General features: G+C 49.4%; 1 protein-coding gene across 1 annotated transcript; it reads right to left on the bottom strand.

The window, feature by feature from the left end:
* Positions 1 to 1,080: 1,080 nt before the first annotated feature.
* On the bottom strand, positions 1,081 to 25,137 carry LOC144144501 (short-chain specific acyl-CoA dehydrogenase, mitochondrial-like). Its single transcript, XM_077675974.1, has 9 exons — positions 24,996 to 25,137; positions 24,370 to 24,519; positions 23,632 to 23,743; positions 14,840 to 14,955; positions 14,010 to 14,216; positions 7,187 to 7,324; positions 4,587 to 4,682; positions 3,120 to 3,176; positions 1,081 to 1,277 (listed from the first exon to the last, which is right to left on the bottom strand). Exons 1-9 carry the CDS (start codon positions 25,086 to 25,088, stop codon positions 1,122 to 1,124), a joined length of 1,125 nt encoding a protein of 374 aa, XP_077532100.1. The 5' UTR covers positions 25,089 to 25,137; the 3' UTR covers positions 1,081 to 1,121.
* Between the last annotated feature and the right edge of the window lie 458 nt (positions 25,138 to 25,595).

The following is a 25,595-nucleotide window of genomic DNA, read 5'->3' as shown; positions in this document are numbered from 1 at the left end:
CAGAAAGTTAGATGGGCAGATGAGATCAAGAAGTTTGCGGGGATAAATTGGTAGCAGTTAGCACAGGACCGGGGTAATTGGAGAATAATGGGAGAGGCCTTTGCCCTACAGTGGGCGTAGATATGCTGGAGATGATGATGATGATGACAAGTGCCACGCTGCACAAACACCAAGTGATAAGGCGCCGTGAGCCCGACCACGGTTATTTTTACGCTAACCTCCTCTCCATACAGTCGTCCTTCGTGCATCCTGTGCAGCTACCACGCTCCCTAACCGCACATGCCCAAAGCGCCGAGGCAATGCGTCGCCTGGCAGTGCCGATCGAGTCTTGCTCGCACGCAATTCCTTCACTGCCCAAATTCCTATTCTGTGAGCATTGCCAGACACACGGCTGTATTCATTTATCATTAATCCCCGCTAGTGTCCTTGCATTAGATTTCGTGAGTTCGTGGGATATGGACCCATCGATCAACTCATCGATAAAGCAAGGAAAATCACAAGGTCAATGATACTCACCTGTTTGAATTCCATACACCTCGGTTAATGGAAAAGCAAGTCATTGTGATGGCGAGGACGATGCTTGTGGGTGTGCTTTTTACGTTAATTGGAAGCTGCTACGCCGTGTTTGAGCACACTTGTTATATAACGCCAGAAAGATACCCAGGCTATTCAAACCATGCAGAGATCGGAAAAAAGTTCACCTCTGTTTATCATAGCTCAGACAGCATAATAAAGGGGATCGTAGGTTCAATAGATATAATATCTTGCGTGACTACTGTAAAGATGCTCCCAGGGTTCAAACATGGAAGATTTAGGTATCGCTGCATAAACGGCTGTGATGCGCTGTGCTTTCATCGGGGTACGTGGCGCGTTGGTCAAACCTACCGGAATTGATGTCACTTTTTCAATGAAGTTTCAGTGAAATCAGCACTTGTGTTGTCAGATCTTTATTTTTGAATCGCGCTGTTGGTCAACTGTCTTGTCTTGAGCCATAGGTTAGATTTTCAGAGATGTTCACCAGTGGCAAAAGTACTTTAATTCGGTAAGAAAACAAACGTACATTTTCTGCACGTTGTACGCAGTCAAATCCACCGGACTGATAGAGCGACGTCAATTGAGCGTCAGGCAATGCCGTACTCCTTGAGCAAATTGAGCGCGATCACTATGCGATGGATTTCGCTGGTGCCCTCGTAGATCTCGGTGATGCGAGCGTCGCGATAGTGCCGCTCTGCCGGCATGTCCGTTACGTACCCCATGCCACCCAAGACCTGCATTGCCTGAAAGAAAAAGGACGACAGGTTTTCCCATTGTAAAGCGGATGCAGAAAACCTCCAGATGTAGCTACAGCTAGGTGTAGTGCGATTGACATCACCAACAACAGATCCCAGTGTACAGGATAGCTTTTTACTGCGAAGCTGTTAATGACTCCCTCCTGTGGATGTCTTCGTGTCGTGGTATGGCAGCAGAACACGCTTTGCGGCAAAGCCAACTTTAGCACCAATGCTGGCCCTCAGTCTAAAGCCCGTTGGGCGAATTTCGCTTGCGAATTCGCAGCTGCGGCGCCGCTCGTGCACCAAAACGATCTATTCTCGTTGCTGTGGCGAATTTCCAAATGTTTGGAAGAGTCGAACTTCACTTGTGAACACCGCTTTAGCATTTGGCAATATGTCGCAGCAGTGAAAATAGAAAAATAAATCGTTTTGCCGCACGGGCGGCGCCGCAACTGCGAATTCGCAGGCGAAATTCACCCCATGTAGAACGGGCTTAAGGTACGTTGAAAAATAAATGCCGCGATTGGCCACTAAGCTGATATCATTATGCACAGGTGTAAGCAATCTGAGATTCCCGCCTGCTCTTAATACACGGGCCTGTACGGGAGCTAAACGTTTGCTTACAGAAAACGACTATAATGTAACTATCGTGTTTGATATAAACTATTCCCAGAACATTATATGGCGTTTGACTGCTGAAAAGAGCTACTATCATGGATAACTATCAGTCGCAGTTGTAATACGAATAACACGGCGCCGGCCGCCACTCCTAAGTGATTCCAGATGCATCACAAAGCTGCTGAGGAACGAACAAACCTAATTGTCAGCTAAGGTGATACAGTACTTCCAAATTTCATTAAAGCTAATTCAGAAGAATGCTAAATCGCAAATAAGAAGCAATGTTTTGTTTCTGGCAATCGTTGGGACTGTTGCAAACTCAATACGCTCGTCCATCACGTATCGTCCCATTTATAATAAGGGGCATTTGTAATTCATTTGGTAATACAATTTTCGTTAGAAATTTAACAGCTTAGTTGTTCAGTCATGTCAGCATGGCTGAGTGTCGATCATCTGCTAAGTATCAAGCACTTGAAACAAATACTCTGTCTTTATTGCAAGGTATAAGCTGTCAGGAAGACGTTAGAATGGGGCCGCTGCTCCGGAACCGAAAGAGTCCCACCGCACGGCACAACGTTTTAAAATTCGTGTAGAGTTCATTTTGCAAGACCACCCCATTAAAGAGTCGCCTAGTATCAAATGAGATTGCTGATTCGCACTTTTTTGGTGACCTCTTTTATATCACAAATAGAAGGAATAGTGGGATGCCCGGAAAATAATTGATTCATTGTGACGCCAGCATTATAGTCTGAGCCCGTCCCCGCTCGTGGTCTCATCTCGTTACTTAGGACTCGTGCCGCGATACTGCTCTATGGCTCGACTGCAGATACCCCTTCGATTGGCTCCGGAGGCTTTTGAAGATGCTCCTTCCCAATCTATTGCTTTGTTAACAATGACAAGATGGATTCCCGTATTCGCGAACGTTAGTCCAATTTCTAGATTCAATGTAGCTGTTAGCAGAGATATGACCCGTTCGGAGTTCGCGCTATAATTATTACTCTCAACACCTTCTGGGTCGCGATAGAAAATCGCGAATCGAGTTTGTGTGTGGGCGTGCTAACATCGCACTGTGATAGAGAAGATCTTGCATGAACTGCCTGCCTGTGCAGGCAACATCTGCGAAGAAAGGAACAGAGTTTATTTCAAAACAAATGACCGAAGCACAGACTAGCTGCTGACAACAACAGCTTCATGTTAAGACATAGCAGCAATGATGCGGAGATATCCTACTTGGTGGGTGACAAAAGTTGCTGTTTCCGACGCAGCCAACTTTGCCATGGCAGCCTCCTGCGAATAAGGCATAGAATGGGAAGGGAAATACAGTCGGTGAGCAAGAAAAAAACCACTTTTGCATCACACACAAAAATACGCGTGTAGTGCGCGTATTGCCTGTATGTGTAAAGACGTTTAAAGGCCGAGAAGCTCTCACGGGAACATGTTGGGGCTGAAGCGACATCACGGCACTTAACACTGTGAAAGTCGTGGCTCTGGTTTAATTTGAATAATTTGAACCAGCCGCGGACTTTTAGCCTAAGTCAGGACTAATTCGTTCCCATAGGAAATGATAAGGTGAACGAGAACCCTTGTTGCTTTATTGGCGTATGGCTTTGAATTCTACTGGAGAGTGCTTCGTTACATGTACTGTCGCATGCAGCGTCCTTGCAATGATGAAACCGAACTACACATATCATATATCGTATAATATTATCATTATCGTGACAATTAAGCAGCGGTGGCACCGTAGCTTAGGCGTTGTACCGCTGCGCCCAAGGATGCGGGTTCCATTTTAGCTCCGGCATCCGTCTTGCTGGTGAAGGCTAAAAACAAGCACACCCCCGTGCCAAAATTTTGGCGCACGTTAAAGGCCCCAAGGTAGTCAAAATTAATCAGGAGCCTACAGCACACTTTGTCGCGATTGAGGGCACCCGCTCCCCTGTGCACGCATACAAGTTTGGTGTTGTGCGGTGATGTGTGCTGCAGGAAAGCCCGCCCTCCGCAAACAAGCTACGACAAGCCGGAGTGCGTTCACCGCGCGGGCCCTAGCTTTGCACGCCTTTTTGCACGCCTACCTTTTGCACGCCCACGGCAATTGCAAAAAAAAAAAAAAAAAAAAACTTCTGCCGGGGTCGTGTTGAGGCTTGAATCTGCGAGCGGACGCCGCCTGCAGAGATCTCTGCTCCCCACCCCATCTCTCAGACTCAATTTGTGCCGGCCGGCTGTCACGAGACCGGGAAAGAGTGTTCTTGTGTTTCTGTACTTTGTTCGTGCCGCATGCAAAACACTGGCAACGGTTGGGGGGGGGGGGGGGGCAGGTGGTTATGCCCCTGTGTTTCAGCGCTTTCCGTGCAGTACAGTTCAGTACAGTCGCTGCGGTCGAGAGCAGCTGTAAACTCCCCCACGAGGATGTTGTTCCTGTATCGCCGCTGTTCATCTCTCGCCATGCAGTAAAACAGTAAAGTTTTGCTCTCGGCTCTTTGTCGTCAACACCAAGGCAGCACTTCTGCTCGCCGCTCGCCCACCGCGCTACCACTACATGACGGAGACGACAAAGCTCGGTACTGAGACGCCTTAGCCAATTTCACAACCACTAACACAACCCAGGGCGTATACAGCTCCAGCAAATTAGCATCATGATTGTCGTGCACTCGTGTGCGCGACAAGGTCTCCGTTCGATTCGAGATAAGAAGGAATCCTCACCTTCGTACAACGGCGGCCAGCATCTTTCAACATGGCTGCCCTCCATGTTAGCAGGCGGGCACTTTGTATCCGCACTTCCATGTCGGCTAGTTTCATCTGGTGCATGCATTCAAAGGGAAAAGAAAAAGAAGATACAGTTTCATGAGAAAAGCTTTTGAGTGCAGAAGGTTTTTCAGTCCGATAAACCTAGATTCCGACTGAGCACGTAATTAAGCAAACAAACAGTTACGGAATTACGGAATTTTGAAGGCGGCACCACTCGCAGTAAGGCGTGCTATAAGCCTTTATGAACTCTCGGCAATTCTCCATGAATTCCTATGATTCTAAAGTTTATTGACCCCCTTAAACAAAATTATACAAAACTGCTCTAATTGGAGGAAGAGCAGTTTTAATCTTTCAACTTCTTTTCGAATGCCACACGTACGTATGAAAGAAACCCTGTGACGACACCTCTGCTGCCGGGACTAAGGGTGGTAAAGGGAGACTTTCCTACAATAAAATTAAAGTAGTCGACGTGTTGTACGGATAGGATTGGGATGAAAAGGCGAGGATATCCCTGCAAACAAGCGGCCTGATCAGCGCAACAGTCAATCCTAGTGGATATCAGCCTGACGTAAGACCAAACGTGGATAAGCTATTTTGATGTCTAAACCTCAATGCGATTAAAGGAGCCATGAAGAGAAAACACAAGTTTGGTTCATTCGAAAGATTGTCTCGTTAGAATCATACTGACACCACTTTTAACGTAAACTTCGCTCAAATAAGCTACATAATTAGGAAAAACGGGAATGGTCATGCGACCCACCAGCTCATTTCCCGCAACAGAACCTATGATGTCACATGAGCTAAGCTCTGCGATTGGCGGAGGCTGGCAGAAGCAGACGCAAATTAGGTAGAGCTTACAAACTAGACGAACGAGCGATTTGCGCTTAAATTTAGGGCATATTCTTTACAAAGCAATAAGAATGATGGGACAAACAGTGGAAGTTACGAAAGAACATGTAAACATAGAAGTACTGATGCGTTCTGCTGTTCGTACTGCGCACAGCATGCTTGGTTTAGCTGCACAGCACTACGGGGCTTGGGGTTGTCTCAGACGACACTGGCCGATTGACGCTAGCAACGCTGTCTTACGTGACCCCATTTGTCGAGCGAGCACTGTTTCAGGGAACGAATATTTTCTCCCAGAACAAAAACAAGCCAAGTTTAAATGCGGGCAAAAACAAACCAAACGCTTGCCACGGTATGGTGGCGCCATCTATGTTCGGGTAACGTAAAGAAACGCGGGAACAAACCAACACCGCTGTACAGGGTGGAGACAACCTTTGAACGGTCCCGTGCCGCCGCAATTGGGCCAACGGGCTCAACGCGTTATTCTTTTCGTTTCCCGCGAGACCTAGCAACGCGAAACAGACAATATGATTCAAACGTCTTCAGTAAACCGTGTTGCGGCGATAATTTTAGCGCGTTTTTGACATAATGACTTGCTTCGGCGGCGAGCGAGCAACCCAAGACGGCGGCGCCAGCGTATACGTGTCTCTACCTGTACGGCGGATGCGTGAATGAAGGGACTCTAGGCTGCAGAGCGGTCGGTTCCTGTGATGTCATTGCAGACCCCGAAGACAAACGATTTAGCGGGAAAATCAAAATTTTAACTTAAATTGTTTAATTTCTCAGTGAATAAAGCATCGTTTGTATCCGGACAAGCGCTGGGGGCACTATAAAACACGAAATCTTTCGAATAAAACCAACTTGCATTTTCTCTTCATGGCTCCTTTAAGGCTGACGACGTAGAAAGTAGTGTCCTAGCGCATAATCCATACATTACTAGTAATGGTGAAATATCGCCACCTGGATTTAAACTTTCTCTCAAAGGACAGGGACTCTAGGGGTTATGTAATAGCCATTAATATTCTTTACAAGAGTCGCTGAATCTTATCAGGTTGACTCACTTTCCCTTATCGAAAGCCAATCAAATCGAGATATTTCTACGAGAGCCTAATATTGATCGTCAGTGGTTTCTTTCAGCCACCAAGTTCTGAGGAAAGTTTTTTGATGAAATCAGTAAATTAGTATGTATACACCTGGTATACATTCCTTTAGCGATGGACTACAACCGTGTGAACTCTACGGATTGCATGGAGCACTTTCAGCGTTCCTACTCATCTTTTGCGAAGAGCGCGCACCTCCTTGACAGCTTACATCATTATTCCTCCCTGCCGTCTGCAACCCGACTTATCTTGTCCGGTGACATCGCGCCCCCGTACCCCTCGCCCTGTCGATCGTTACAAAAATAATTTACAGTCACAACTCCTAACCTTCACAGCGCCAAAATCTCGCTCACCCGGAATCGTTATCTGCCAAATTTAGAGTACATTGCAGGGTTGTAGCCTCTAACGCTACTTCTACGACTTACGTCACTGTCATCGACATTCGCTGAGGAACGGGCTCTCATAGAAGACGCCTTATAGGTGCAGAATGAAGTCGTCATTCTAGATATGCATGTGGCGCGAAATACAGTTAGCAAACAGTGGTCGGACGCGTAATGAATAAAAATTCTGGCACCCAACTGAGAGACATGTTTTCCTGCCGCCACGCACCTGTATGGCCTGAAACTGGTGCAGGGGCTGGTTGAAGGCCTTTCGCTTGCCGGAGTACTCGAGGGCGCACTCCAGGGCAGCCTGGGCGATGCCGAGCGCCTGCGCTGCGGCTCCGATGCGGCCAGCATCCAATACCTCCTGAACGAGACAATGCAAGCGGCAAGGGAACGCATAAGCTATAAGAAGGACACTAGCAGATATACCAAACTTATCAGTGCCTCCGAGCAGCCTATAACGCCTCGAGCTTTGCGATGGATGCGCCGCCTGCCGCCGTTTCTCCGCGGTGTCTACGGGACGAGCGTGGCATGGCTGATAAGGGTTTATGCAGTGTTTTGGTTTTTTCGCTTCGTTTTGCCTTTCCGCACCCTAATTAGTTTTTTTATGGCCACGCCGGTAAGAAAATAGTGCGTTTAGTGCACTTCAAAAAACAGGTGCGACCTGGTACAGTGCTCGAACGCCAACAAAAGCTATCCGGGGACGCGGTTGTGCGCGCTTCTTGACCGCTCTTACGGGTGTCGGAAGCAGCAGCAGTATATCATCAGGCACACGTCAGGCTCAAATGAATTCTATCGTCGCCTCGTCTAGACTTGATGCTGGCACAGTGCTGGCACAGTGAGAGGTTGATTTCGTCTTGCAGCGCGAACAACGAATGCGGCTTCGTTTCGAGTATATACATCGTAGAAAAATATGTTTCGGGGATGTGATTACTCAATACCTACACAACCACTTGTGCCTTTTATGGGAATATAAGCCGCCCAAAAATGTTAAGCATTGTACAAGGCTATGCGTCGTTAAATATGGGCGCACTCACGCCTTATAGCAAGAACTAAGGAAAGTAAATGAAGCCACGAAATAATATATAGTCTGCAAGTCGGCAAGAAACAGAATGGTTTGTACGGGAACGAAAAAAAAAAAAAAAACCAGTGCAGCTTCTGGAATGCTAAAGACGTTCGTGTAAACTTAAGCTATAGGACTTGGCAGTAATGAAATTACAGTACTTAAATTACTTTTTGCTGTAATGAGTAATGCAATGAATTACTTTTGAGTGTTGGTAATTTCATTGATTGTAGGGTTTTAGGCGCGGACGCAACGCGGGCGATGAGGCGCGCCGTAGTGGAGGGCTCCGGATTAATTTTGACCACCTGGGGATCTTCAACGTGCGCCGAAATCTCGAACACACGGCCGTTTTTGCTTTTCGCCTTCATCAGAAAAGCTGCCGCCGCCGCCGGGAATCGAACACGCGACCGAGTGTTGGTAATTTATTAATGTAATTAATTACGTCAGGCCAGTAATTTCATGGAAATTACTCGTTGCTTTCCCCATTACTTTCGACTACGATATAGTTTGTCCGCTTCTCGCACGGCATAAAAAGTGACCAAGAAAAGTCCACACACAAGTAGAGTTTCAACGCCCAGAGAGTCTCTGGGCATTGGAACTACGAACGCGAAGGAAACAACGCTTCGATGAGAGCTCTGCCTGCTTTCTGGTGCCTCTTCGTTCCCTTTTCATGCGTTCCGGGAATGCCGTGGCAACAGTCAGTCGGGTTAAATAAAAACGTGCACATTGTGTTCAAGGCTTCGTTACACTGGTCACTGGTGTAAGCTCGCTGCTGAAAACAAAAAAAAGCTACTGCAGCGCTGGCATCGAGGAACCCCGGCTGTAGCAGTGGAACGCGGTAAATTCAAATCGCCTTGAGCAAACCTTTAATGTGTTTACCCTGGAATGAGCGCGACGGAACAGGAACAGCATGAGAGATGAGCGGGAAAGCGAAGGGGGGCATTTCCTTGGCAAATGTCTACAAAGGCTATCGTCTTTTGACGACATTTGCAACGAAAGGAGCAGATACGCGGCCAAGTTTTAAAATGGAAAAATGCACTCCGTCGTACGAAAGGGGACACCTTTCCAATGCCCCCTTTGAATCGCGAATCGCAGCTCCTTCTGAGATGTAATAAATATATCCAACATATCAATGTATAGCACTGTAAATAAACTGTACATAAGTTGGTGTATAAACAAGTAGTTTTAAGATTGAGGTGTATATGTCTATAAGTGTAAATAATGTGTATGTGAGTAGGTAGAGTATGAGTGGTGAATTTTTGTTAAAGTAATTTCAAAGTGATTTCATTACTTTTGAAAAGTAATAGTAATGCAATGTCATTACTTTCGGCCACCTGTAATTTCTAATGTAGTTTAATTACATTTGAGAAAATTGTAGGAAAGTAATGAGTAATGTATTTTAATTACTTTTTAGAAGTAATTTTGCCATCTCTGGTCTCACCAGACCCAACTAGGTGCGAAATCCACTGCTGTTTCGCTGGATATGGGGGGAGGAAGCGGAGGAGGGGGGGACGCTTCATCATTGTGCCCGAATGCGGAGCCAAATCAAGAAATGAACGTTTTAGTAATCAGACGCACACGCTGCGAGTTCTTTCCTTTTTGTTTTTCGACTTCAGCAAACAGTTGATCACAAGGCGGACGCATTTTTTGAAGTGCAGGGTAGGCAGTTCACAAAGGATAGAAGGTGTCGTCGGAAGTGGGCGGTATCTGGTAAGGCCCTATGATTGTAGTTCGTGCTAGTTTCTGCAGCCACCCCGTGGCATATAGGGAAATTGTCCAGAAGCGTTTAGTCGCGGACGTGGCTTACTCTTAAGCCCTTAGCTGCGCTGCTCCCGGATGCAGCGATGCAGCAGATGGTGGATGTTTGCGAGCGCTCACCTCAGGACACGACGACCCAGCAATAAATTTTTTGTCGTGCGCTCATCCTCGGATATAGTTCTGTATTATCCACCGTACTTATTTCGTATAATGTACTTGAAATTTATACCACAATGGCTTGTCCGGGGCCGTGATCAGTACCCGAAGTATGATATTGGCAAACGTAACAGTCGCGCTGTAAGGTATGAGATCTCCGCTAGATTATGAAAGCACACAAAAGCGATATACAGTCGAGTCCACTTATAACGATACCGTTTATAACAATATATCTGATATAACGATGAACAGCTATGTCACCGTCAACTTTTGTATTCTTTCTATGGTAAAATAAACCTATCATTACAATGCTCCAGCGCCCCGATATCGGATATAACGATTGAAACCGGTGATACTGAACACCAAAAGTGCAACAGTGACGACTCTAATGACGCGGTTGCGCAGCCTACTCAGGTAGTGTCTTCGTAGGCGGCCCAGTGCGTGAAGCAGTCCCTCGAGGACTTTGTTTCCGCCAAGGACATTTACCTCAGCTAGGTGAAGCACCTGTCGATGCTCTTGGAAAAGATTCGCGCTAGCTTCACACGCGGCAAACAAAGGTGAATGACTGTGGCTTCTTTTCCGCAAATTAGTAGTAGTGCGACCTTGCTGGTATGCGAATAAAATTTTTTGGTGTTCTGTTCCGTCTTTTTATTTCGCAACCCAGTTATAACAATTATCGGTTATAACGATGGGATTTCCTTGGCACTTGGATATTGTTTATAAGTGGACTAGACTGTACATCATGGTATACAGGCGTAGCATATATGACCATCTAAGAAAACGATGCTTACGGAGACACCGTTAGTAAATTTCAGGGAAGTGGAATCCCAATAAGCTGCATACATATGCCGGCTTCGCGACCCTGGTCTGTGACAGACACCTAGCGCTCATACAGACCGAATGTAACACACTAAGATAGCGTCAGAAACGTTTACACTCTCGTAAATACACCACATTTGCGAGCAACGTGACTGCTCCACATTAATACGTACCCAGATAACGCAAAACGTCCTGATGACGTCCTCAAATGGTCCAAACGTCCTGGATCCTATTCTGGGCTTCCTTGGGACATCCACAGGATTAGTCATTGTAAATGATCCCTCAATGGTCCATCCTAGAGCTTATTTTGGATCACAATAGATTGCGAATTATCCCTAAATGATCCGTTGTATTACTTCTTTTGGATCGCAATCCATATGGCCGTCTGACGCTGCTGTTACCGTGGAGGCTATTACAGTAATAAATTATGCTAATTTATTACCAGTGAGGTACAAGACAATGTAGAAAATGTAGAAAACAATGTAGAAAATGTTCAGTCCACCTGTGTAAACAGGTACAAAATGTCTCCAAAGTTGGAGGTCTCTTCACCCTTTTTCTTAGTTGGCGGTCTTTTCTTACACCCTTTTTTTAGGCCCTTTTTTTAGTTTCGAACACCCTAATTTGTAGCTTTACACCCTTCTGGGAAAAAAGGTGTTGAAATAATGAACACCCTAGGGTGTTGAGGTGGTGGTAAAGATTTGTTTGAATTTAATAACATTCTACAAGTTATGAAACACAAAAACTACCTCGTGATCAAAAAGGTTTTGCAAATCCGCGTGTTAATTTGTATATGCTCATAGTAAAATCTATAGTACCAAAATTAGCGCTAAAATGTCTGTTTTTTGCGACAAGCCCACCGACTCGATCGCGGGGCTTTCCTCTGCTGGATATAAAAGCAAGAACAGCACATGTATTACGAAGTAAGTGTGCACTCCCTATTCCGTTTGCATCCCCATGGTTTTCTTGCTCAATTCATTTGTGTTCCAAGTGTAACTTGTGTATATTGATTGTTTGTGTTGATTGCTGTACGCTCCGCCGATTCACATTGCCACGCGTAGCTGCTCCCTGGCCACATCCTTATTTTAGTTAAAGGTGTTAAGCAACCTTACACCCTTTTTTAGGGTGTTCACACGAACACCCTTTTTTCACCTATACACCTTTTTTTCGCCAAAACACTTTTTAAAGTTGTTCGCCATGGGACAAGATTCTTACACCCTTTTCGGCCAAAAAGGGTACAAGAAAGTTTAGTGTGTCGTGAGGTCTGTTGCCTTAGCTTGTAGGTAACTTCAGACTAAGAAAAAAGAACATTACTTTGTATCCTGGAAGTGTACGAAAATTGTCCAGCGGCATCATTTTGACGACGTTCTGAGGATGTACGCTGGACGGACAAACGGACCCCGATTGGACTGGCTGAGGATAAGATCTGGACAACCTGAGGATGCTGAAATGTCCAGAGTCGGACATCCTGAGGATTTACCCAGGTTTGTTTTGCGTTATCTGGGTATTTAGAATGCATACGGAGGGTAAATTTCAGTGGTTAACGTACCGCAAAAGCAGCGGCGACAGTGGGGAGGGGGCCGGAGCCTCCTGCTGCTGCTTTCGAAACGGGCCGCTAGGGGGATTTCAGTGGCGCCCTATAGTGGCGTATAAACTATAGTGACTGTGAGAGGAAAAACGAGGCCATAGACAAGGTCGCTTATCTGAAAACCAAATGCGGTATATTTAGGTGTATCAGACTTTTAAAAAAGACTTGAAATTTTTGTTGCCTGCACACAGAATTTTATATACGTGCTTGGGAAAACCTTACATTAGGAGAGGATAATTGGGAGGACAGAGGACGTCCTGGTGTCCTTCTCGCCGGTCCTGTCCATACAATGGATCGATACCGACTCACCGGTTATGTTAGTAAACCTTAATGCCAGTGCTGGAGACTTCTGCGGCTCTTTGGAAGCTGGCTATGAAGAACTCAGTGCACTAATGTAAACTATGGCTGTGTCGCTGCCCTCACCCCGTTCCACTCTTTTTTGTACTGCAGCCGTTGGAAAGTGCAAAAAGTGCAAAAACAAAGCCAGCCGTCTTACAAAAGGACCTAATGACCGAGCAGAAATCCTTAAAAGGAGCCGGTAATAAGCTGATTTCCATTCATAACATTCTGATGATCTTGCTGCCTTTCATGCGCCTTAAGCGGAAATTGCTTACACATGTCGTTGCTAGCCTGCATGTATACCTACATTTAACATTGAACTTTAATCAACTTCTGTCATCAAACTGCGGGTGAGAGCTTCGGAGTGGAGCTAGGAAGGCTACATTGTTGGAAGGCTGCCCCAAAGCACCTTTCCGGAGTTGTTGCCAGAAGTTGATCTGGGAAAGAAAGAAACCCCGGACAAAAACTTGCATCTGCTGCTTGTGTACACCGCGTGGCGCGAAGTTAAAAAAACGCTGTCATTCGGAATGGCGTTGAAGTGATTTTTTAGCCGCGGGAATATTGAGATGTGCGCAGCCGTTGACAGAAAGGCCACGTCATCACAGATTGCCAAATCGGTTCCAAGCATGCACAAAATTATGCCGACTGCCACACCGGCATTGTGTACAGAACCCCCGCTATTGAGTGCACCATAAATTGGGCAAACTACCGTGTGCACGAATTTTAGATCGCGGGACATTGCCCTCTGTGTGGAAAAACGTCCGCAATGACATCTGCCCATGTTTGGACGCCAGCAAGGCCTGATATTTATTCAAGGCACCCAGAGCAGCTTCAACGACATATAGCTTATGCCTCACGTGTGAGTCACCTTCAGTGGTATTAATGGTTATGGAAGGTGAGATCTTGAATGGTTACGAATGTCATTAAGCTGGGTTAGTGAGAAAATTCATCCGAGTGAGATTTGGCGCCGCCGAGTATACATGCGTGGTGCTTTAGTGATTTTATGTGGGAGTGAGAGCTCATCCCGCGGGGTTTCCTTTTCTCTGTCACGTGTGTAGCGCTGTGGTTAGATATGTTCTCATTTTATGGTAATATGAGCATGACCGAGATTCCACACCTTGCTTGACGTACACGCAGGTAACAACTGCCCATGGTTCGAACTGAGGTTATTCTCACTTAAAAACTTAGTGTTACGCGAATGCGACGACAATAGCTTGAAGGCGACTGATCATTGTGGTTTGTATATTAAGAAAAACCTGATTGCGGGTGCACCGGGTGCAGAAGGCATTTCTTAACGCAGATGTGCTTGTCGATTTCCTGTCCGCTCACCATGGCGATATTGAATCCGGCGCCGTCCTTGCCGAGCCGGTTCTCCTTGGGGATGAGGCAGTCCTCGAAGATTAGCTGGGCCGTGGAGGAGGCCCGGACACCCAGTTTGTCCTCGTTCTTGCCCAGGCTAAGTCCGGGAGTAGGCATGGGCACGATGAAGGCGTTGATGCCCTTGTGCTTCTTGGACTTGTCCACCGTGGCAAACAGCTGCACACGCCGTGTAGGCTTCGAGCAGCCGGAGACTAATTGGGCCTGAATGCATAGCTGGGAGTATTAGGCTCGAGGTACAGCTATAGCCAATTAACTTGAAACAACCCACCTGCCCATTGGCCATGCATGGCCAGTGGCCAGGACAGTTATTTGGCTTTTTTTAGTGGACGGTAACTCGGCTAATACTTAGTACGTTCAAACCATGATTGCGGAAGGACGTTTATCGAGTACAGCTCCAGCGATAGCGAGCATAAAATGGCAGGCTGCGAAGCCCTACTACGAGTCGTGCTTTACGGGCTTCGTGTACCGCAGTGAAGACTACGTTACGAGCATTTATAAGCGATGTAGGGTAGGCTTTTCATATTGCAACCATGGAGTGCAGTGAAGCCTACATTACGAACGAATGATGTTTGGTCGTGGACATCGTTATGCAATTTTCGATGCCCTCACCGACTTGGACACTGAATTCTGGATACTGTTCGATGAGGTTCCGGTTAACTTCACCTGTGCAGACGCTTAACCAGAGATAAAATGCGCTGTCCTAATTTCTTTTCCTAAGGGAGCGGCACCTTTGCTGCAGGAAGCGAGCGCACGAAACATGACCAAGACGGCTCGCTTACAATGGCCGCTTCGGCTTGGTGCGCGTTCGAGATCCAGGCCTTGGTGCCGTTGATGCGGTAGTGGTCACCTTCGAGAACAGCCGTTGCGGAAGAGGCCCCGGCGTCGCTGCCGTTCCCTGAGTGAAAAGAAGACTTTGGGGAGGAATATTCGCCACGCTACGCCCCTCAAGCGGAGCGGAACTTCTGTACCATGAAGCTCCAGTAAAGGGTTATGTAAGACAAAATGAAAGTTTGGTTCCTTAAAAGGAGTGCTTCGTCTCCATAACAATGATGCTAACTTTACCGCAAACTTCAAACAAATAATCGAGATAATAAGAAAATTACGCCCACCTCCCCTCGCGGGAACCCTGGTGTGATGCGACGCTGAGGGGGGTTCAAGCGCAAGCGGAAAGCAACCGTCGACCGAAAGGCCGCCGGACAGCGGCACACCGGTTATATGCGCAGCGCGCCCGAAGGAGAGGAGACCGCGGAGAGAGTACTGCACATGCGCAGCACCACGCGCAGCGCCGCCCACCGACGGCCGCTGGGCCGCACACCCGCAGATGTTGAGAGAGTGTGTTCGCTCTCACCTGGGCACGCGCCGGCGCCAGTGCGTCTGCCGCGGCTATGAAGCAACACAATCCAACACAATCCACTTTAATCCAATCCAATCCAATCCAAGCCAAGCCAAGCCAAGCCAATCGAATCCAATCCAATGCCCCTCGCGAGAGAGTGTTCACTATCGGAGAGGATAGGGGGAGAGTGGAAAGGCTGCGGACAACAACGGACGCACGCAGGGAGGACAGGGCCGCCGACAAGAGATGCTCTCAGCGTCGCATCTAAAATAGAAACGAAACAACCACCGTCCGTGGAGAGCACGGGTTGTATGCTAGCACCCGGCTATGAGCGCATGCTGAGGCTGCTTGCTGAGCCTGAGGAACAGAACCAACTCATCCTCAAGTCAAGTACAACAAGGTAGTAATTTCAACAGCTTTGGTGGTACGGCTCTACAAAATTGCCAACGAGGTGTTGACGAAAAAACGGGCTCGTCTGTCCGACACTAACATCAAGGTGCCACTCTTGCTGAGTTCGAACAAACGACTCTACTAAGTTGCGAATATGTATTCTGAACATTTTTTCTTCACTCTTACTGTAGTATGGAATCAGCATTTATTAAATGGCTACATATTGTTCCTTTCGATGTGGTTTCTTGCGCAAGACATTTATGTTCGTGCATGTGAGTAACTCTCCATTTGCACATCTGGAGGGCACTGTAATGAATGGGCCCGGGATCGGCGTGAAAGTCACGAGTCAGTGGCCAGTGCGTGCGCAAGTAACGTTGCTTTATGCATGACACGAAAGAAGCAGAAGTTAGGGCACGAAAGCAACTACGCGAGACGAAAGATACAAGCGTTACGAAAGGCAAGAGGCTAACGGCAAAATGTCCGCAATAAAGAAAACAAACGTCCTACGGGGTTTTGTCCAAGCCCCTCGAGGTGTTGAAGTCCCGAGCGTGCGGAGTCGACGAGGACGTCACGGCGAGGCTGGCTCGATGACTGGTTCTAGGCCCCGTCGTAACCAAGCGCGGGACGTCGGGCAGGCATCGTCGACCTTTCCGATGAGTCACGGCTCGAGGGCGTAGCAGCGGGTGTGAGCGGAGGGTTCCACCTCCAGGTGAATCCGGACCCGCGCTCTCTCGCCCAGCGCGTCACCAGCTCCAGGCACGGCCAGCCCGCGGGTTCTCGGGATCAGCGGCGGACGGCTCTCGGGAACAGCAGCGGTTGCGCTCCGGGTCTTCCCCGAAACGATCACAGGGCCGCGCTCTCAAGCCCGGCGCGTCACAGGCGTCCCCTGATCACCGGCCTGGTTCGATTTTTCTGCACGCACTCGTCGCAGCTGCGCGCTCGGTCTCCTCTTCCTCTTCGTCCACGGGCACTTCATGACAATGACCCCGGGTCTAAGAAAGTTGTTGGGTAGCAACAACTATTCCCAAAATTAAAAAGGCAGGGCGGAGTTGGAAGAAGTTCGGTGTACCGGTAGAACAGTTCTTGCGCACAGCCCACAAGAGCACAGTCAGACCTACCGGCACACTTCACCGCACAGCACTCGCACGAAGGGTATACAAAAATACACTGAACAAATGTAGGACCACAATTACGTGTTAAAAACCACGGAATAGCACACACTATATACAAAAGAGAGGGAGACAGCGAGGATTAAACTCCACTCGTGTAGTCAGCCTCTGGATTGTCGATGCCCTTGTATTCGTCAGAGGTTTCGTGCGGGCGACCCTGTGACTGGCTATCGATGACTCTGGTGCAGCCGATCGCTTCATCGCCGCGCCGACGGTGTCGCTTGCGGTCAGGTCGCTGCCCTTGAGTTGATGAAGCATTGGGTTCTGCTAGGATGGTCTTGCCTTCTCCTTTGACTGCTCTGCGGAAGTTCGGTTTTCGGGCCACATTTACGTCTTTCAGGCTCGTCGACCGGTAGCCGGGCAAACGTTTATGAAACGGCGGCGACGGAGTGGATACCTTGTCGAATGCGGATTCACGGTGTAGTCGTCGGACCGTCGACTTCGTAGATGTTTCGTTGCACATGCGCGATGGCGTTTTGCTTTTGAACGCTTCTGGGTCTGGAGCGTCTTTGTCTTGGGTACAGCAAGTTAGCATGCCCCGTGCTGGTGCCCAAGATCTCGTCTTTCTTTTCTGTATATTATGCCGACAGGTTCCGCACGTTCTGACAAAATGTCGTACGTCTCGACGCAGGTCTGGCCAGAAACACTCTTGCAAAACGCGGTGGGTCGTCCTTCGAACACCTTGGTGCCCCGCCATGGTGCTCTCATGGGCTACTCGAAGAATCGGTTCCCGCAGTTTCTTTGGAACGACCACTTGTTTATACGTTGGGCCTGTGGCAAGCTGGTACAGACGGTACAACACGTTGTCTGATTTTACAAACGAGTACATTTGTCCTTTTCCAGATCTAAAAGCCTTTCCCAACTTCCGGAAACAGCATCGAAGGGTCGGGTCTCGTAATTGTTCTTGAGTCAACTCTTCTCTGGGGATATCATCGCAGCTGATTCGAGGCCCAGTTAAACACTCATTCTCGGCCTTGCTTGTATTGGCGACAGCCAAACCCAAACGATCGGTGGGCAGCTGGGTGGCTGCTGTGGCCACTACCACACTTGGGCCGCGTTTTCCTTTGAGCTGCCAGTCGGGATCCGGTTCATGAGGTTCCCTCACGCCTTGAATATTCCCGAGCACGAGATCATAGATCAGTTGATCCACGCAAGCGGCGATAACCTCGCCCACAAAGTACGGGGTTTGCACGCAGACTTTGGCTTCGGGGAACTTCTTGACTGTTCCGTCCAAGAACAGTACTTGGGTAGCTCTTCCCGTTAGCCGGTTTCCTGCGACCAAGTCTCGCCGGACAAGAACAGTATTGCTCCCAGTGTCTCTCAAAATGGTGACGGGCTTTCCGAATAGTCTTCCTTTGACTACCGGCATTCCTTTCCCCAGGCAAGAATGCTGTTTTACAATGCCACAAGAATACTTGAAACTAGAATTATCCTCGCACTTGTCGAGGTCGATGCTCTGTTGTTGAGCTTCCCGGAGTTCAGTGAGGGCACAAGCAGCAACCTGCTTTGTTTCACTCCCTCTCTTCCTGCAGTGCTCAGTGTTATGCCCCAGGCGACCACAGGTAGCGCATCTCTCCGGTTCTTTCAAATAGTTACGGCATTCTTGGGCATGGTGGCCTGGGCGATTGCACACAAAGCATTTCGATGGCGCTTGCTTCTGTGAGTCGGTTGTGACGTTATCTGTATCGCGGTCGTCTTCGGACACCTTTCCAAGGTTCGAGAGGTTTTGCGCCTCTAGGAAACGATCTGTAGCCTCGGCCAGGTCGTTCAGCGTCTTACACTCTCGCTCTTTCAGGAAGATGACGAGCTTGGGATGGCAGCAGCGTATGAATTGCTCGCCGATCATTTGATCACGAAGAGCCTCGAATGTTTTTTGCACATTCGCCATCTCGATCCAGTGATCAAAATAACCCGTAAGCCTTGCCGCTAGTTGTTTCCAGGTTTCTCCATCCTCAGCCCTCGCCTTCCTGAACTTTTCTTGGTAACCTTGGGCTGTGAAACGAAACCGCTGCAGCAACGCCCGTTTGACCTTGACGTAATCAAGGGACTCTTCGGCGGTCATACGGCCTATGATAGTAAGAGCCTCCCCGCTCAAGCACATGCTTACAGCTAGGGCCCATTTGTCCTGAGGCCACTGCTGTCCGGTTGCCACGCGCTCAAACCTTTGCAGGTACGCGTGCAGGTCGTCGCGTTTCTCATCGAATAGACGAAGAAGTTTCTGCGGGTTAATCGCAGGCGGAGTTGCAACAACTTCCCCTCCCGCGGCGACATTTGGTTGGCTAGTACCACCACCCTCTTGGAGTCGGATCCTTAGCAGTAGCAACTCCTTCTCCCTTTCTGCAGCATCTTTCGCTCTTTCCGCAGCTTCTTTCGCTCTTTCAGCGGTCTCTCGGCTGGCTTCCCTCTCGGCGGCTCTAGCGGCGCGTTGCTCAGCCCGTTCGCTCTCTATCCACGCCCTAAGATCTTGTCCCGAGAGTCCCAGCTGAGTCCCCATTGCAATTAACTTCTCAAGATCCATGCTGTTGCAGCTAACGTTACAGGCACACTCGTGGCTCACTGACTCCTTTCAGCGGATGTTAAGAAATCCTGGCAGGTTCGCCACTTTTTGTAATGAATGGGCCCAGGATCGGCGTGAAAGTCACGAGTCAGTGGCCAGTGCGTGCGCAAGTAACGTTGCTTTATGCATGTCACGAAAGAAGCAGAAGTTAGGGCACGAAAGCAACTACGCGAGACGAAAGATACAAGCGTTACGAAAGGCAAGAGGCTAACGGCAAAATGTCCGCAATAAAGAAAACAAACGTCCTACGGGGTTTTGTCCAAGCCCCTCGAGGTGTTGAAGTCCCGAGCGTGCGGAGTCGACGAGGACGTCACGGCGAGGCTGGCTCGATGACTGGTTCTAGGCCCCGTCGTAACCAAGCGCAGGACGTCGGGCAGGCATCGTCGACCTTTCCGATGAGTCACGGCTCGAGGGCGTAGCAGCGGGTGTGAGCGGAGGGTTCCACCTCCAGGTGAATCCGGACCCGCGCTCTCTCGCCCAGCGCGTCACCAGCTCCAGGCACGGCCAGCCCGCGGGTTCTCGGGATCAGCGGCGGACGGCTCTCGGGAACAGCAGCGGTTGCGCTCCGGGTCTTCCCCGAAACGATCACAGGGCCGCGCTCTCAAGCCCGGCGCGTCACAGGCGTCCCCTGATCACCGGCCTGGTTCGATTTTTCTGCACGCACTCGTCGCAGCTGCGCGCTCGGTCTCCTCTTCCTCTTCGTCCACGGGCACTTCATGACAGGCACATCCTGACTGCGCCTTTGAAGAGCCACGTGGAAAGCGCCGTATGTGTTGCACTTGTAATAGACGAGCACCACACTTGCAGTTAAAAAATGTCTGGAATATGTCTGGTGCTCACTGAAAAAATTCGTTTAGGAGCATTTCGTCGCATTCTTTTTATCTCCGAGATAATCTGCTGCCGGCGGTGTTCATATTCGAATAATACCCGTAGTGTGACGTGAGTGTTAAATTGTTCGCTTCATTTCGCCTCAGGATTATCCGACACCACATTTTAATTGAAATATCAAATGTCACGTTAATGTAACGACACGTTACAATGTTCGAGGTGTAACTGGAACTCTTTCGTATCTCAGTATAGGAACTTGTAACGGGAACTCGTTTCAAAATGAGGAAGGAACGAGCTTTTGTTCCTATTTTAGAGGAACGTGTACAACACTGCCGTAAACCGGGTTCAATAAGGCTCAGTAAGGCTCAGTAAAGTGACCTCTTTCTCTCTCCCCTGTTCCGTAGGATCGCATCACCCCAGGTGGAACCAGTTGTTCTCCCTCAAGGAAGCAGGTGGTTTACAAGTGGGACCAGTTGATTTCAAACTAAGGCAAGCTCATTCCCGGCTGTGGTCAGTCGGGAATTCAAAGCTGAAAACAATTGCACTTCCAAGTGCGTACTTCAATGCTAACGTGGAATTAACGCCAAGTTTCCAGCGTTTCCCTCTATTGTGTCACTGCTGACGTCATGTGACGCGAAATTTAAAAGCTTTTATTTATATTTCTCGCGCTTTCTAGTTAAAAATCGTTTTCCCTGGACGGAATACCGCTGAGTGAGTAATACTAGTTCTTTAAAACGGAACAGTATTGTGTTTTATCTTCATTGCCCCAGTAAACAAAACCCTCGTGGAGGACCAATAGCAAACCGTGGTGATTTCAACTGTGCGAATGTCAGTGAAGCCAAGCTGCAAGTTCGTGCGTGCTTTTTGGCGCCCGAACAAGCGGTTGCGAAAGTTTCAGTCTCAAGTCCACGTTTCTCGTTTGCGCGCAGAGCGCGTACATCGGTTGGATTCTACCTTCGATATTTTAAACGGCCAGTTCCCTGCGAGGGCTCGCCTCGTTACGCTAAAATCGGCTTCACGCCGTGACAACCGCGGTGCACATATTCATTCCATTTCGACAGCAACGGCAGGCTAGTTCACGCTAGTGTCACTAAATAAGGTTATAGAGTACCGGCACTCTTTTCTCCCATATTGTTCCGTGCCGCCGCCAAGATCATTGGTCAGTTCGCATCACGTGACACTTGTTTACACTGCGACGGTTCATGGACGCCGCCATTTTGTTGCTTGTGCGTTTTGTGGGGATCGTGACGTCCAAGCCATTGCGCGATCACTGGGTTTGTGGCGTTGCGCGGCGTTTTTGCCCTCTCTCCCCGAAATGCCGGCTCGTCTGGGCTCCACTGTGCACAGCCGAGCCGTCTTAAACTCCTGCCTGAGGTGAAGGCTGCCGTTGCGGCTATAAAACACTGTCACGCAGCGGGCGCTCCGCCCTGGTAGTCGAGCTAACCTCACCTCATTGGTCCGTTTGAACGATTCCCGAATCCCCCTCTCGCCGGGACGCGAACGCGCGCCCTGCGCGGGGGTCCGTTGCTTCCAGGACGCCGAAGGCGTTGGCCGAAGGTAAGTGACGCTTTCTTTACCAGCCGGCTGCAACTCTGTTGCGCCGGCGAAAGCCCACCAGCCCTTCCGGCTGCGGCCCGTGCCTAAGGCTGCTCCTGTTGCCCCTACGCTTGCATATAGTAAGGCCGTACCTACCACTCGACGATCACGCCGTGCGGTACGCGCCTGTGAGCGAATGGGCCCCGTCTCTCTCGCTGCTGCGAGCCGATCTGGCCAGCACAGCGATGCGCGCGCGCACAACGTGCGCGCACCCCGGAATTTGCCCTGACCCAAGAGCCCACTGGCTTTGCGCCGACGACGCGCACACTTGCGCGTGGCGCCCCATCGCCTCTTTCACCTCAAGGGAAGTGCGTACTTGTACTTCAAATTGTGTAACTGGGACGTTAATGTAAGATAAACGTCTTCCCTCCGTACGCTGGGTATATTCCTTTGTCGCCCCCTTCTCCACCTGCCCAACAGAGGCGGTGTTAAGTTGGCGCGACGGCGTTTCAGTATCGTGAGCGTGCTCAAATAGCTCGAACCCGCGGTGGTTCCTCGCAGTGTGCATGAGTGCATGCCTTGTGCAATGCTAGGGTTATGCATATTGTGAGGTAGAGAGACCACAGTTTTCAGTCGGTCAGTCCTAGCTGTTTGCTCTGTGGCTGCGCGCGACCGACGTTCCGAACGCGAATCAAACATCCCGCTCTTGTAACCTTATTTAGTGACACTAATTCACGCTTAGGTTAAGTGAGGTAATGTTGGTTTATGTGAGGTTTTCGTGCGTTATGTTACGGCATCAATGACTGCCGTCTTACATGGTGCTGACAGCAAAAAGAAAATAAGAAAATTGCCGCAGCTTGCACTAATGGTGCAAGGCTGGAGAAATAGCAGAGCTGGCGGCTCCTTTCCCTTCGTCGGAGACCCGGCTGGTGCGCCTCACATGGATTTCCGAACTTACCGGTGAAAATTATTAGCAGGCCCGGATCGCTTTGTCCTTAAGCTTTCAAACCTCTCCCATAGTGGACCACGTTAGCACGCGCTAGAACCAGCGGAAACCGGCTTCGCGAACTCGGCGTCTAGTGCTCCCCGCTTCAGGTGCTAATGCACGTGAACTGGCGAGTAAGAGAGCACGCGAGAGATCACGCCGCAAACGCTAGGCAGAGTGTTCGCGAAGCCGTATTTGGACGATGCCCTACGTGGCGCAAGCCGACGCGCAAGCCTGGAAGACGCCGGCCGCCCCTCACGAGACGCAGGCTCATGACGTGCGCTCGGTATTTTCTTGCTATGTTTTCTGTTCACGAACGGCGCTAACAAGAGCTTGCATAGCCCTGCTGTTAAAATGTGATTGGAGGGCGACTCATTAAAGCGCGAAACACGAACGAACACTGATGACCGCGCCGCTCGACGGTCATGTGTGTGTTCGTCTTTGTCGCTTTGTTTTTCGTTGTCCGCATTTTTCTAGTCACATTCGCTGACGGCCACTAAGAGTAGACAGGACCCTCCGAGTTCGTTCCTTTCAGCTAAACGTGCCGGCCTATAGTTACGGCTAGATTTCACGAACCAAGGCGAGTGAAGCAAAAAATAATTCACGTAGTCACACGCTTCCTCCGAACGTTAATGTGTATAGTTTGGTCACGCGTGTAAGCGGACGGGACATGGCATATGATGGAATCTCTCCAGTAGCGTAGGATCGGCGATAAAGTAATCTCAATTAACCCAGTGTTCTACCGTGAAAACGAAACAAGTTAGGAGGCTCACCAGGTTCGGAGAGGGCGAAACAGCCGACCTTCTCTCCCTTCGTGAAAGGGGGAATGAACTTTCGCTTCTGGGCATCTGTGCCGTATTGGAGGAGGGGTCCCAGGTACAGAGACTGCACGAGGAGACGGCAAGTATAAGCACAGAATCACGTGTCCCATGCCTCATTGCGCACGTGGCCTCAAGAAGTGCGAATAAGTTAAAGCGTCAGACAGCGAGCATGCACTCCCACACACGTGTATGAATACGCAAGCCACATTTCATATTTACTTATATATATATATTTACACACTCTCTCTTCATCTGTCTCTGTAAAAGGATCCACAGGCGGACTTCCCCACAACGCTCTAGAACGACCAGTCAGCGGGATGAAGTGTGCGCATTTGGTGAATGATGAGGCCAAGCCTGCGATTAGAGTAAAAATAGTATTTCGCTAAAACAACACTGCCCCCCCCCCTCCCCCTCTGCGACGCGTGAGGAACCGCACTCGATCTTGGCGGCGGAGCTAAGTTGCACCGGGGTGAGCAGACGCGTAGCCAATCTCCAGACAGTGAGCGTAAACTGGATTTCCGACGGCAGAGGTTTCACTGCGTGTGTTACGACATTTCCAAGGAGGCGCCAGTCGGAAAAAATGACAGCGGTGCATTGACAAAGGTGTCCAACGTCGCACCTGAAGCCCAAGTTTGAACAGGTCGGAGGCGCAACGCAGTTGCCGTATACGCATGCAGATTTACCACTCACATTGTGGGCCAACATGACAACGGCTGTACCCGCGCAACCACGGCCGATTTCTTCCCCAGCGAGCGCATAGGACAGGTAGTCCATGCCCGCGCCACCCAGCTCCGTCGGCACGACAACGCCCATCAGGCCCATTTCGCCCATCTTCCGAATCTGCAAACGCCACATGGCCACAACTAGCGTCACTAAAAATAAAGGCTTTTAGAGTATCGGCACTCTTTTCTCTCATTGTTATGTGCCGCCGGCATTTCCATTGGTCGGTCGGCACCACGTGATGTTTGTTTACATATGGGCGCAGCCATTTTGTTTTTGGGCGCCTCTCCTCTCTCTCTCTCTCTCGGCTGCGCGGGCGGCTAGAGCGGCCGGTCGCACTCTGCCCGTCACAACCGGCGGCGGTTTCGTTCGGAGAGATGGCAACACTGCAAGCCAGAAACAAAATGGCCCCCAAACGCCTCCGGGTGCGCGAAGTGGCGGTACTCTTAAGCGCAGCTTATTTAGTGACGCTAGCAACAACCAGTACCAACTTACATTGTTTCCTTTCAGGAAGCGTTAAAATGAGAACTGTCAAACGCGAAAGGTGCTAAAAAGCGCGTTATTTTCGTTCTAATTTCGCGACTGAAGATGCGTACCTGTTCCCGGGGGTACCGGTGCTCCTTGTCAAGAGCGCCCGCGATGGGCTTCAATTCCTTCTCTGCAAATTCCCTGCAAGTCTTCCTAAGCATCTCGTGCGTTTCGGGCAGCTGGGCGAATAAGTTCCTCGCGCCATGCCACCCTGCGTACGGCAAGAGGACGGCGTGAGGAAGGTTGCGAACGACGGAACAGAAGACAGAGCCACGCAGGAAGAAAAAGAAAACCGGGCCATCTCCACTAACGTGAAACCGGAGGAGGAGCGAAGTATGCAGTGTGCAAGTGTATTATCGGCGCCTTGCCGTTTTCGCCCACCAAGATGAAATCGTCGGGGGGTGGAGGTATAGAGCTTTGTCTTTGAAGCCCGAAGCGTTCTAGCGCGAGGCGGTGGAAAACGAGTACCCCGGCGTTTTAGTACCGTGACTATATCAAACGACGACGACGACGGGAGACGCCGACAGCCCGAGCACGTAAGGGGCCTCGCCGCTAAAAATTAGCAGTGGCTTAGCTCGGTTGGGCCAGGATATATATATATATATATATATATATATATATATATATATATATATATATATATATATATATATATATATATATATATA

This window comes from Haemaphysalis longicornis, unplaced genomic scaffold (assembly GCF_048455015.1).
Source record: "Haemaphysalis longicornis isolate Haplotype H1 unplaced genomic scaffold, Haemaphysalis longicornis Haplotype H1 scaffold_7, whole genome shotgun sequence".
In the NCBI taxonomy this organism is placed as follows: domain Eukaryota; kingdom Metazoa; phylum Arthropoda; class Arachnida; order Ixodida; family Ixodidae; genus Haemaphysalis; species Haemaphysalis longicornis.
The sequence above is the reverse complement of the archived record's forward strand: the minus strand, read 5'-3'. Positions and strand labels throughout refer to the sequence as shown.